At 30.0% G+C, this 14,817-nt stretch overlaps 1 protein-coding gene and 1 long non-coding RNA gene across 8 annotated transcripts in view; both read left to right on the top strand.

Moving 5' to 3' along the window:
- The first annotated feature begins 3,796 nt into the window (after positions 1-3,796).
- Positions 3,797-14,817, top strand: part of LOC105434197 (thioredoxin domain-containing protein 11) — a 69,169-nt gene continuing 58,148 nt past the window's right edge. For 4 of the 7 annotated variants that reach the window (XM_089080064.1, XM_089080062.1, XM_025220113.2 and 1 more), the window contains exons 1-8: positions 3,798-4,249; positions 6,869-7,079; positions 7,150-7,380; positions 7,599-7,805; positions 7,867-8,064; positions 8,363-8,808; positions 9,255-9,573; positions 9,738-9,971. In XM_089080064.1, coding sequence (XP_088936190.1) covers positions 4,020-4,249; positions 6,869-7,079; positions 7,150-7,380; positions 7,599-7,805; positions 7,867-8,064; positions 8,363-8,808; positions 9,255-9,573; positions 9,738-9,971 — 2,076 coding nt within the window. In that variant the 5' untranslated portion in view covers positions 3,798-4,019. Of the gene's footprint in view, positions 4,250-6,868; positions 7,080-7,149; positions 7,381-7,598; positions 7,806-7,866; positions 8,065-8,362; positions 8,809-9,254; positions 9,574-9,737; positions 9,972-14,817 lie in introns of those variants that run through there. The other 3 variants (XM_089080061.1, XM_089080060.1, XM_089080066.1) reach the window with 3 other exon arrangements.
- The window catches only part of LOC148936048 (uncharacterized), an 8,665-nt gene continuing 3,833 nt past the window's right edge, over positions 9,986-14,817 (top strand). Inside the window, exon 1 of the long non-coding RNA XR_016139954.1 lies at positions 9,986-10,866. This is a non-coding gene — a long non-coding RNA (uncharacterized LOC148936048). The remainder of the gene's footprint in view (positions 10,867-14,817) is intronic.

Genomic DNA, 14,817 nt, shown 5'->3' with positions numbered 1-14,817 from the left:
TGATTTATGAGATTATGTGCATCAAACGCCAAACCGTATGGCATTTTAGAAGGCCAAATGTCAACGCTTTAAAACCGCAAAAAGGCGGCAAGATATATAAAATTTAAATTGTTATTTCGGTTGTATAAAATCTAAAGCTCAGAACTTTTTTGTACACCTAATACATGTAATATAAATGTTAGTTATAATTTTCTATTTAACAATGTAATTGTTATAACAGCAATCAAGATCCTACTTACCGAGAAATGGGCTATGTTTCTTGTTGTTGTTTATAAACAACAAATAAAAATCTTATATTATGTCAATACTTATTGTTAATACAGGATGTTCTTTTCTAACTTTTACATCAAAATATCTCGAAAAATATGGAAGATACAGAAAAACGTTTCAGATAAAAGTTGTAGGATTTCAAGGGGACCATATAATTATTAATTCATTTAGCCGTACGTAATTGCATAACTACAAAATACATAATTTTTTTGAAAAGTAACTATGTGTTTTCTTTATACTAATTTATCTCATTATTCTGTACATAAAAGTATTAAGATACATTTATCAAGAAATAAATAATTTAAGAGATATTTTATATTTTATGTTAGAATATACTAGAATATAATATAAAATACCTCGTAAACTATTGACTTTTTGATATTTATATTTTTACTTTTATTTCAAAATAACTGAAACAATCATATTATATAACAAAAATATATGAGTCCATTTAAAAAAATAATGTTGATTTTGAAATTTTTTAAATGCCTTTACTTATAAAAAAAATTTATACACTATACAATGATCCTCTCGAAATTATGTAACTTTTATATATAACTTTTTCGTACAACTTACAATTTATAGTTTACAAGTTTTTTGAAATGTGCAAGTTAAGTGTCCCACTCTATTTTGCATTAATTCATCCTGTTTATTATTATTCTATTACCATTATTTATCATTATATATTTTGAAACATGTATATAAATTTTAGATATTATAAGTATACGCATATATATACATATGCAAATAAAAAATTCATAAAAAGTGAGTGCCCATTTGTTTTATTGCATCACTGCTTTCTATCTCAAAAGGCCAGAAAGCATTTCCAGTAGGCCTATTCTCTAACTTCTTAACGACAGTTTCACTAGCTAGTGATGTCGTTATGCAGCTTTTTTTCCATACATTATACCTGCGCAATGACAACGTAACGACACTGTCGTTAAGAAGTTACAGAATAGACTTACAGGCTGTAGCAAAACGATATGCTTCGATTTTGATCGCTATCGGTGCTTCGTGTATCATCGGCATAGTATTATAGAAGAATAAGAATGGCATGTGAAAGAACGTAATTCCGTATCCTTTTCTATCTTTCCTCTCTGCAGTACGTCCGCGTGAGCAATGCGATTATTTGTACGTGTATGGACACACACCAATACATCGAAACTGAAATTTTATTTCTCGGCGTTGGTAAACCTGAGGTCGGAGTTTCGGAGTATCATCTCACGAGATCTCCAATATCAATTTGGAATTTGCCCGTCACTCCTGTCGACCCTTAAATTTGATCCGCACCAAAGTAGAATCGAATTGAAGACTTTGGAAACTAGATTATTGTTAATATTCATCCTATTAACATTCACTCACATTGGCTGCGTTCAGCAAAAAAAGCAGCTTTGCAATTGTTGTAAAAATCTTTGATATGATTGGTTTTTGTCTTTAATTTCTCATGGATCTAAATATATAAACCAATCATATTGAAGAATCTTACCAATTACAGAACTATTTTATCCGTTAAACGCAGCCATTCACAATTTCTGCTACTTCCACAATTCTACAATCACCTTTACGCAATTGTAGAATAGACTTAAATCAATAATTCGTCACTTATCGACTCATAAATAGAATGCATTCCTTTATTCACTCATGCTATGACGTAATGATTATGTACTGCGGCTATCGTTCTATTTTAGTTTCGTGCGCTTTTTAAGGCCCCTGACTACTCAGCGAAGAACTCCGCGTTGACGGTAGCGACGTACTGTCGCGGTGAAAAATAGAAGCTCATACATTCTTGTTCATCTTATCCTTATCCTTATTCATACATTTTCATTTTTACAAGTGACATGCGGACAATGAAATTTTTTATAATAACTATTTTCATTATTGTGTACTTAATCATGCAGATATGACTTGTTTCGTACTTACCAAAGTCGTAAAAATGGGCGGCAACTAAAATTATCATCGGACATTATGGGTGCGTTCCTTTATTCACTCCGAGTACTGTCAGTACTACGAATAGCGTTCCGATATAGAGAGCAATGCACTTCGAGGCCGCGGTCCGGTTTAGGCTCAAAGCATTTTTATCTTTATTGTTCATTAGATGTAAAACAAGGATAGAATGACGCAATAGTGCTTTGAAAATATTGCCTTGAATTCTATGACGTCATTGATTTTGACGTACTTCCTATTGCGGTTACTGCAACAGCGAAGTAAAGCAGTTAGAGCACAAAGATGGCTGCTTCCATAGAGAATGAAATAACCTTGATTGATGCTGAAGAAAATAAAGCGTATAATATGAAATAATATAATATAATGAAATTATTATGATATTATATAATATTATGAAATTATTTATTATTATTAATTATATATATATATAATTAATAATAATAAATAATTTCATAATATATATAGTATATATATATATAATATTATATTTATATATATATATATATATATATATATATAATATTAATATATATTATATATAATATATTATATATATTATATTATGTTTAATATATATAATAATTATATTTTTTTTAATATTACATATGTCAGCCTTTATTTTAGTTGGAATTTCAAAAAACTGAAGTTTCAGAAAATATTGCGTTCCGCTTTATAATCTTGAAGAAATTGGAAAGCGCACGAAACTAAAACGAAATAGTCGTAGTACACTTCCATTACGTCATAGCATGAGCACTCGAAGTGAATAAAGGCACGCACCCTATATGTAAAAGCATTTTTTCCATTTCTTTCAACAATTATTAAGTCGTGTGTTTCCTGCTTGAACAAGCTTCATTTCACGTGCCTTTTACAGCTATTTATTGACTATCAGGAAGGGAAAAGATAGCAGCTGCCCATTTTCACAAGTGTCTTAAAGCCATATCAGGTGTTATTTTCAAATATCTCTTTATTTGCAAAACTACCGTCATAAACTTTATTGTGTCATTTCTCGTCTATGACGTCACGATTTCCAATATAGCCGCGGTGACTAGTCAGGAGAAACTTAACTATTTCAAGATTATAAAACGGAACGCAGTTGCAGTATGTTTTCTGAAGCTCCAACTGAAATAATGGCTGACATATCTGATATTAAAAAAAAATATTTTATTGTATATATTAAATATAATATATATAAAAAATAATTAATAGTAATAAAAAATAAATAAATAATAAATGATAAATAATAAAAAAACTATAATAATAAATAATTTCATAATATTATATCATAATAATTTTATTATATTATATTATTTGATATTATTTGATATTACGCTTTATTTTCTTCAGCATCAAGATTATTTCAGTCTCCATGAAAGCAGCCATCTTTGTGCTCTAACTGCTTTACCTCGTTGGTAACCTCGTTACAATAGGAAATACATCAAAATCAATGACGTCATAGAATTCAAGGCAGTACTTTCGTAGTGCACTGCTCTCTATATCGGAACGCTATTCGTAGTATTGATAGTACTCGGAGTGAATAAAGGAACGCACTCATAATATATATATATATATATATATATATATATATATGGTGCTTTCTATTTAGTGACACAGTTAACACAAGTATCGTTCTATCTTTCTTAGCTTTCAATGATTAACAAGGACAAAATGATACTTGTGTCGACTTGTGTCACTAAAATGGAAAGCACCCAAATGATTACAAAGTGTCAAAAGAAAGAGAGCATTCGAGGAAAAAATACCAGTGTGATGGCGATGTGCTGAACGTTGATGTATGGTGTGGGCATGTGATGGCCGAGCGAATATTTAACGAAGAGCGCGAGACAAACTCGCCGAAAAATACTGATAATTTACCACGCCAGACTACGTCAATATCAACATCCATGTCCGAATCAAATAACGACATGGTTAAAGAGAAGCTGGCAATAGAAGAACGGTTGGCCGCTAAAATGTTTTCTTATGAAATTATTTGTTTTTTCTTTGCAATTACCTTTACCGCTCTAGCTGCTCTGCATAGCTCGTAAGTATTGGGTATATAATTGTATGTAATATATTTTTATACATAATATGTTTTTATATACAATATTTGTTGTCTAATATTTATTATATTTATTATAAAAATTAAGAAATTATTAAAAACATTCCAAAAGGAATTAAAAAATTTTGTTTAAAGTCTTGTTGCATCAATGTTATTTTGGCTTTAAGCGAGACTTAAACTTTAAATTTGTTGCAGCAAAGTCAAAGCATTACTTAAAATTCAATTTATCTTATTAAAATTAAGTGCAACTTAAAGCATTTTAGATTTTGCTTTTGCTTTGGTATATCCAATTTTAACTGTCACTTAAAGTCAAAATATCACTGGTGTCACCAGGTCTTAGTCATTATATAGATCTTAAAATATTTTCTATTAAACTTACTTTCTATTAAAAAATTATTCTATTATTAAAGAAAATAATTATTTAAATAATTTTATACTGTATAAATGTTATGTATAAATATATATAATGTATATGTATATGTATATTATTTTTTTAAATGAAATGATATATTTATTTTATTAGTTTATTAGTTTATTTTATTAGTTTACAAATTATACTATTAGTAATATAAAGTAAAGAATTATGTGAAAAATTAACAGCTACTATGAAAATTACAATAATTATACAAATGCTTAGAAATATTAAAAAATTATTTATATCCAGGCTAGAAAATATAGAAATAATAAAAGTCACATGAAAAGATAAATATTATATATAAAGATAATATTATATATATTATAAATATTATATATTAATCCATAAAAGAGACTATCACATTTTATTATAATTTTCTAACATTTTTGAGTGGTGATAACTTAAAATGCTTGAATTAAAAAACTTGAATCTTTTTCTTGACAATTGAAAGAAAGTTAATTTAATTACAAAAACATTTTTTAAATAATTAAGATTTGGAAAATGGGCATGTTTTTTCTCTTTTAAATTAATATATTATCCAGGAAACCTAATTGATTTATTATCTATTACTTAAACATTTATCTATGATATTTTTTGACAAAGTTATACCGTTTTGAAATAAATGTTGCAAAATAGGTAAATTTTTCTTGTAAAATCTATAATTTAGATACAAGTCACAGAAATAAAAAAAAATTTAAAGGTAAACTTTAAATCTTAAAATTTTTTTGTTTTGTTATAATAAAATGATTTGCAAGAAATTTTTTTTGTAAAATGGGAAAAATTAATCGATAATAAACATTTGTTTAAACAAATGCAAATAAATAATTTTACAAAAATTTACTATATATATTTTTCAAGAGCATCTTTGATTTTATCTTCAATTTTTGAAATGATGATTCTATGATGATTTTTTCAAATAATTATATATTTTTGCGGAATTAGTATTGGCTGTGTCCAGTAGAGAAAGCAGCTTTGCAATTATTGTAAGATTCTTCAATATAATTGATTTAGATTCATGAGGAACTAAGGGCAAAAATCAATCATATCACAGATTTTTATAACAGTTGCAGAGCTGTTTTCTCTGCTGAACACAATCATTATGTCATGTTTGAAAAATTTTCATATCATTTAAATGATTATTAGACGAATTCAGCAGAATAAAGCAGCTTTACAACTAAAAAGATTTTGAGTCTCTGAGAATTTTTTCATTGTGTATTTAAATTTTACAAAATCAACTTTTACAAAAAATTTATATGACACATAAAATATTAGCCTTTGTGTGCGCAAACCACTATAGTTCGACACTTTCATCAAGATATCTGTTTTATAACATTTTCTTCAAAATGATGTAACTTTATCAAAAAAGATTGTAGAAAAATGTTTAAGTAATAGATTTATTAGGAAATAAATGAGTTTGAAATTATGTATTTTTATGGAAAGGTACATGGTTTCAAATTTATTTATTTATACAAAGCAGTTGACTTTTCTGAATCGAACACCTTAGTGAAAAAAAAAATTTTTTTTTCCATTTTTCAAGATTTATATTTAATATCCGCCATTTTTTAAACATTGTATGTAACTCAATTTATTTTTTTTTTATTGTCAAGAAAAAGGATCAAACTTTAATTTAAGTTTAATTCACTTCAATGCAATGATTTTTACTGACTTATCACTATTTGAAAGTGTTAAAAAATTGTGACAAAATTTGATTCGTTTTTTTACAAATGCATAATTACATTTTACTTAAATAATATCAGAATTAAATAAAAAATTTTAGTAGTATTTTAAATAAAAATTAGTGAACATTTTTTTCTTACTAAAAATTGTTTTTTTCATTTATATCTGAAAACAACATAGATGACAACATCTCATGAATAATTATTGAAAATCAAAATTTATTATTTAGTATAGAATTTATTATTACAAAATCTTCTTGAAAAATCTAATGAAATAAATATATTCCATTAAAAAAAAAATAAAACTTATTAAAAATGTTAAAAAGCATAATTTGTGACTTTGTTTAATTATTATATAGATTTTAAATAACATTTATTTGCAATATTTTTTTGTAATTATTTTCAAAAATTAATAAATGAATCTACATTCTTGAATCAAACAAATTGCATATAAACTTTATTTTCAATATATTATCAACATATGTATATGTTAATATTGTGAATTTATAGACCATCAAAACTCTCTAAGCCTCCCATAGCAAAACCTTTTTTCGATCAGAATTCTGTAATATTAGATTTCTATAAGGGTCATTTAGATGCATTGATTGAGAGAATCACACAAGCAGATTTCAGTTTTGTTATGTATTATGCACCTTGGGATGCAGAAAGCCAGGTACTTCGACATGAATTTGAAACCGTTGCTCAGTTTTATCATCCACAGGTACAAAAATCATAATTCTATTTATTTCTTTATATGTTCATAAATACTTGAGCACTGTGTGTGTTCTTAGATTTTCTTCGCAGCCATTAATTGTTGGCATCCTGATTCAGAATGCAGAATGCAGTATAATAAAATTCATGGTTATCCAGTATTGATGCTGTATCCATCTAGAGATTCTGGCATTAATTATAGAGGAATTCGTACCGCTCCATATATGATTCGTTTCCTTGATGCGATAATGAATCCTATTATTAGAATAACACATAAGGAACAATTAATGGAATTATTGGTTATCTATGATGTAAGTATAAGAAATTCATTTGCCAATTAACAAAATAATGTAGTATAATCTTCTTTTGTTTCAAGGAAGAAAATGAATATATTTAACTTTTATTTACAAATATATTTAATACTAATTATATCAAATAAAATTTTAATTTTTATATAAAATAAATCATGAAAAATTTAATTTATGTATATCTTAATAATTATCTCAATAATTATTTTGACAACTTGCAGGCAGTAATTGTTGGATATTTTAATTTTACACGATTGGATAGAACTCCTGGATACAGAGAGTTCTATAAGGCTGCAATACGATCATTAGAAAAAGACCCTAATAGAGAATTGGTTTTTGCTATAGTGACTAGCGCATCGTCTAGTGAATTGCGTTATGGAGTTTATAAATTTCCTTCAGCAAGTTTGCTTATGTGGAATGAATCTGTAGTAAGTGTACATGAATCCCTTTATTCATTTTATATAATATATCATTTTAAAAAATCCTTAGATTTATCCGGAAAGCAATGAATGGACTTCCGGAAACATTCTGAATTGGATCAGTAGTTCTATTCATCAACCATCTCTATGGCTACAGCCTCCTGGAATTAAAGCACTTACTCTTGCACCTTATCTCCATGAAGGACCTGTCTTATTTCTTTTTACACCACGAAATCCTCTTCATATAGAAAATTACATTTATAATCTGGTATATTACTATTTTGTAACATTATTCTCTTGACTGTTTTTTAATACAAATAATTTTATAAATAATTAATAAGTCTATATATCTTCTTTTAAATTCATTAAATATTTACAAAGAATTAATAAGATTTTTTTAATGCAAATTTGATAAAAATATTGTGATTAATGAAAAATAATAATAACCTTTATATACAGTTTTAATTATTATTATTCGATATTAGTTGAAAATATAATAATATTTTTTTAATATTTCTTTAACTAAATAATTATATAACTTATATTGAAATATTTTTGTGTTTTAGATAAGAGAGATAAGCTTACAGTATTATAATTGCGCTGATAGTATGCTAGTAAAAGATATAATTGCACGTCTGGAAGCAAAACGACGTACAGCAGTGATTCGTCACTTTTCTAAGAATGAAGAATGCGTCGATATTTTAGAGAAGAATAGAATTTATACCGAGCGAATAAAAGAATCGATAGCTAGCATATCGATTCAGCAGTGGATCAATAATAGTTGTTGTGCAAATGTTGCAATGAATAAATGTCTTTTGTGTAAGACAAAAGCGATGAATCCATTTAGGAAGGAAATTTGTACAACTGTTTCTAAAAGATTTGATGATATATGTAAAAATGTCGATATATTTACAACTTCTATTACAACGATTGGACAACATGAAAAACAGACATATGATGATGACGAAAATTATGTACCATTGAAATTACAGGAAGAATCAAAATTAAAGAAGTAATATTAATTAAATTTTTTACAAACGATAACACACACACACACACACACACAAATATATATATATTTTTTAAAATTGTGTCTGTATGCATGTGTGCGTGTTAAAATATATATATATATATATATATATATAGTTTAAACGCATGCACGCACGCACGCACGCACGCACGCACGCACGCACGCACGCACGCACGCACGCACGCACGCACGCACGCACGCACGCACGCACGCACGCACGCACGCACGCACGCACGCACGCACGCACGCACGCACGCACGCACGCACGCACGCACGCACGCACGCACGCACGCACGCACGCACGCACGCACGCACGCACGCACGCACGCACGCACATTATATATGATTATATATATATTTATATTATCTATTTATTATATTTAATATATTGTTTTAAAACAATGTGTTAAGAATGAAATTTTTTTAAGATTCCATGCAAATATAAAATATAAGTCATCACTATTGAAAGAGGAAAATGATTCGCGATCTGCAAGTATGGTAAAAAAAGTTTTTTTAAAAGAGAATTGCAAAAAATGGTTGGCTGGAAATGATTATCATCCGTCATTGTTCCCGCAAGATTCTCCAAGGAAATTTAATATCAGTTTAAAAGAATCGGTCTGTAAAACCAATAAGACATTAGCTTTGATAGCTATTGACAGTTTGCATTACTTCCACTTTGCAGAACATCTTGGGATTGATATCTCAAAACGAAAAAATAAAACTGCTGTTGTAATCTTAGATGCTGCAGTAAGTTTTGACAACATTACATTTTAAGTATAATACGTTTTTTATTTCAAAAATTTTTTTTATTTAAAACTGCTCAATTTCGATCTTCAAAATTTCCCATTTTTATTTGTTATAGATTGCAAACAATATCTTGTTTTTTTATTAAATTTTTATTTATGTTATAGCTGGAAAGTCAATACGTTATGCATCATGATTTCAGCGAGTATGCTCTTGTCAATTTCATAAATAACTATACGCAAGGTTTATTAGAACGAACATTACGTTCGGACAATTCACAGCAATATAGAACACAGAAATTATATAATAAAAATACCAGCAATTCTGCCTATCATTCAAAGATTCATGTGCCAGAATTGACATCAAAATCATTTTTGAATACTATCTTGGATCCATCTAAGGTTAGTTCATCATCTGTAATCGATTTATGATTAATGTCAATGTATACAATGATGTATACTATTCTCACATTGCTGATTAAGGCAATACTAATGTGAGCAATATACAACAAACAATTGATAGATCTTCAATGTTAGATCAAGATATATGTTATTGATTCGAAATAAATATCGATTGGAATTATTCAGTTATTTCCTAGATTTGTATTATCCTTTCTAGAAAAAATGGAATAACTCTGATCGGAATTTATTCTGGACAGTCTCATAATACATGCCTAGTGCTCAGAATTGCGTATTTTGAGCCAATTCTGAGATGATGCCTATTATCTTCCTCTACTATCATTCATCGGCCCTTACAAATTACATTATGTAAAATTCTTCTAAATTTTTTAAAATTCTTTAGGAGCATCTACATATCAAAAATATGCTGGAATTGCATCTTTTATCAACTAAACCATTATTAAAATACTTGCTTTACGAAATTACATTTTTTAAGTAAATAATTAAACTAAACTTTTTATTGTTAATATACTATATGCACGGTGTGAAACGATGCGATAGTGTATAATATGATATCATATGATATGGTCACGGTATAAGAATATAAGATGTTTGCATTCATCCATATTTAGAAAACTAATCAAATAGAAGAAATTAAGATATAACATTAGATAGCATATTAATCTAAACATTACATCCATGAACAAAGCTTTCTGTGTGAGATATATTTACTAAATCATAGTGAAAAGACTTGCTGGATATCGGATATCTCTGAGAATGCATTATACCGGCTACTTGTCCTGTGTTGCTTCATGTACGTGAAATCAACATATGGACTGAATGGGAAAAAATGGCCACTTTATGTCTGTGTGAAGTTGGCACCTCATCTTCTTGCATCGTAAGTTTTTATGCAAGTTCCATTTGCATCTACAATAGTTTCACAGTTCCTGATAGATTAGAACAATAATTCCGTCGAAATAGTTAGAAAAATGACACTTTGAAAATAAAAGATACTAACTTCTCGTGGCACCGCAACCTCCGAAAAATTCATTTTAACTGTCAAATCTTATAGTTCTCAATGAGTTCTATGGTTCCTGATAAGTTTCAGAAAGAGTTCCGATCTTTAAGTATTTGTAAACAAATTTTTAATCTGATAACTGGCACCACATCACAAGAGTAAAATACCGCATTATTAGGAATTCCACCAGGTTTTTGCAGGCATTTTTAGATAGTTCTGCAATAGTTCCAATCATTTATGTTACGTTTCGTTCCAAAGTTTAATTTTATTGATGTTAATTAAAAGTCCTATCTTTTGTGTCTCTTTTGCAAGCCCTCAGCTTATACTGCATATCTGACTGCGTATGCGCAAGAAGGCAAATATCGTCTGCATAATTTAGATTTTCCAGTCTTTTATTGAAATGGTATACCAAACTTCTTGATACATCCATCGGTATCTTTAATAGTCCTGTCATAGTCCTGTCCAGGACTATGATGAATAGCAATGATGACAAAATGCAGCTCTGTCTAACTCCTCTTTTTATTGGAACCGGCTCAATAAAATTATTTCTGTGAGATATTTTGCAGTTCGCATTATCATACATTTCCTTGAATATTTATTAGTTTTTGTGGGATCCCAATTCCCCGCATGGATTGCCAAATAGCACTGTAGACGGTGTGACGGAAGGCTCTTTGAAAATCAATAAACGTTACAAAGAATGGAGAGTGGAACTTGTTCAATAATTATTCTTAGAACGTTAATGTGGTCCACACAGGATTTGTTTGGTCTGAAACCGGCTTGTGTGTTGTTTTAGGTTCAATATGTTCTACGATGCGGTTGTAGATTATTAAGGCAGTTAATTTATTGATTGTGTCCATTAGTGATATGTCTCTCCAATTTTCCGGTATGCGTTCGTCTTCCCAGCATTTCTTAAGTAGAGGATAAAGTGTTGGGACATGCTTTCAATACTTCGAGCGGGATGCTGTCTGCTTCTGCGGCTTTCCTTGATTTTAATTGACCAAGAGCTCTCTTTATCTTATTGATAGTTGGTGGTCCTGTTTCAATCTTCGACTTGCGCGATGGCAGCGATAAATGCGATGATTCTGTGCTTCTCAGTTATTACAGGAGGAGAGGCAAGAGCCTTGCTAAAGTATTCATGCCACCTGTTGAGCTGCTCGAGCAACGAAGTCAGTTTTCTATCCTCAGCACTCTTGCAGCATAAATACTGAATTGCGACCAGTATTCTTCAGTGATGTTGGTTCGTATTTTATGCCATGTCTTACTAGTCGTTTCCTCCTGTGTACCTAGATAAGCGAGCCTTTGTTCAATCTTCGATCTGTATCTATCTCTTATATTTGGTAGTTTGAGGAGATTTGTATTAAATTTTATTCTGCTTATCTCCTTATTCGATTTCAATGTCGCTAGTTTTAATTTGATTGCCCCTACGATGAGATGATGGTTACTTGCAGTATCAGCCCCTCTGCAGCTCTACACATCTAATAGAGGTCTCTTCCACTTCTTGCTGATGGTAAAACGATCTATTTGGTTTCTGATCTTCTTGTCCGGTGACACCCATGTTTCTTTATGGATATTTTATGAGGACATTACAGCGTTCCACCTATTGCAAGTTGATAAGCAGAAATCATGCGCGAATAAATCACTATTTTCATTTCTTAGACCATGCCTTTCCATTATTCCTTCCATACCCAAATTATTATTGTCTACTTTTGCATTTATATCTCACATAAGTATGGCTATATCTGATCTTTTTATTTTTAGGATAATAGCATTGAGTGCATAGAAGAATTCTTTCTCCTCTGGTTGGTATATAGCACTGGATGACTGATACTTTCTTGTACTTTGCATTGAAGCGTGCAGCGATTATTCTTTCTGATATTGGTTCCCAATCTAATAGATATTTCTTAAGGATCACTCAGAAGCAGACTTATACCATTCGTGGTGTTGTTGTTTACCTGAGTAGAGAAGTTCGCCAGATGATACTATGTGTTCACTGTATCCCGGCCATCTTGTTTTATTTAAACTCAGGAGTTCTAGTCTGTAGTTATTCATTTCCCGTATCACCTGGGCGAGTCGGAAAGACTCAAATATAGTACTTATGTTCCAGCAGCCAAATCTCGTTCTTTGTTTAGTGCCCAGGATCGTCCTCATAAAATCAGTCCGGCTCTCGCTCGTTTCGATTTCAATAATCAGTTAGTTTTAGATTAAATGAACAGATGGTTAGTCCATCGCATCCGAGTCTGGTATTGGGGTTGCCAACTATAGTCTCCAGACTTACCTCAGGCACTGTGCCTAGTTTGGGATCGAATGGTATTTCCTCCTAATTCAGTGTTAAAGTTATTCCGCCTATGCTTGGTCGCCAGAGCTTCGTTTGTGTAAATAGAGAATATCAAGTTTTTAAGAACAGAAGGTGAGGTTGACGTTTGTGTAGGAGAGGCTATGTTTGGCGCATCAATATTCCATTATATCTCGTATAATGTTATACGATTACAAGTAAAATATAATATATTAAACTATATTCATAAACATAAAATATATTGATAATACTTAAAATATATTATCAAAATTACTTGTCACAGAAGTTCTACATACTTCAATATACTGTAAGAAATAGACGACCGTAAGCGGTCATGAAAGAGATTCGGAATATAAACAGCTAACAGAGAGAAGCTGTCGCAGTCGTGCAGACTAAGTGTCTTGATAGTAGGCGAGGGATCCCGAATTCAAATCCAGTCGGTCTCCGTTTATTTTTCCGAATCTAATAAATATCTTTCAATACTTATTATAATATTAATATTAATGCATTTAAATGTAATACTATATGAATCAAGGCGATATATTATTAATTATTCCATTCAATAAATCTTATGTTGAACATTTTCTCTACGTTTCTTTTTATGTTGTCTAGCTTGATCTTCTTACTCTTATTTCATTGATCAAAGTTTCACAACATTTCAATAGTGACACTTAGCAATGAAATGCTAGTTCGCGCAGACTATATTGTTAGACGTTGCCAATGAAATTAAACATAACGAGAACATACATAGTAATATTAGGTTGGTGTAAATGAAATGGCCGTTTATAAATATAAAGTTGAAACATGTATTTTTCAAATTTAAAACTTCCATAACTAATCAAAATAGTCTCCATCTATTTTTAATACACTTCTGCCAACGTGATTCAAGTGCTCATCAATGCCCTTTCTAAAAAAATCTGGAGAGCGTGAATCGATAAACTCTTTAAATGCATTTTTTACACTTCTTTCTTCATTGAAATTTTTGCTCACCAAAAAACGCATTCAGATGCTTGAAAAGATAATCTGTTGGTGAGATGGATCTGGAGAATAGGGAGAGTGAAAGAGAACTTCAATGTTCAATTCGGCGATTTTTTTAACGGTTTGTTTTACAATGTGTGGTCTAGCGTTATCGTACAACAGCAACACGCCATGTCTGTTGACCAATGCTGACTATTGAGCGCACAGTTTTTGGTGGCAATTTCCTGACAGTACTTATCAGAATTTATAGCCTTACCTTGTTTAGTAAAAGAATAGTGAGCGATACCTTTGCTAGACCACCATACAGACATCATAATTTTCTTGGGGTGAAAATTCGGTTTTGAAATGTGTTTCGAAGCCTCATTCGCATCTAATCATTGCGCAGAATGTCGGCGGTTATCGTACAAAATCCATTTTCCATCATAAGTCACAATCCTGTGTAAAATTCCGTCTGTATTCTGTCGGAACTGCAAAGAAGTGCAGATCTTCAAACGTCTCAATTTGTTTCTCTCTGTGATTTTATGGGGGACTCATTTATCCAACTTTTTCACTTTTCCCAA

Source organism: Pogonomyrmex barbatus, unplaced genomic scaffold (genome assembly GCF_055798465.1).
Source record: "Pogonomyrmex barbatus isolate J1 unplaced genomic scaffold, ASM5579846v1 scaffold3, whole genome shotgun sequence".
In the NCBI taxonomy this organism is placed as follows: Eukaryota; Metazoa; Arthropoda; class Insecta; order Hymenoptera; family Formicidae; genus Pogonomyrmex; species Pogonomyrmex barbatus.
This window is presented reverse-complemented; position numbering and strand designations above follow the sequence as displayed.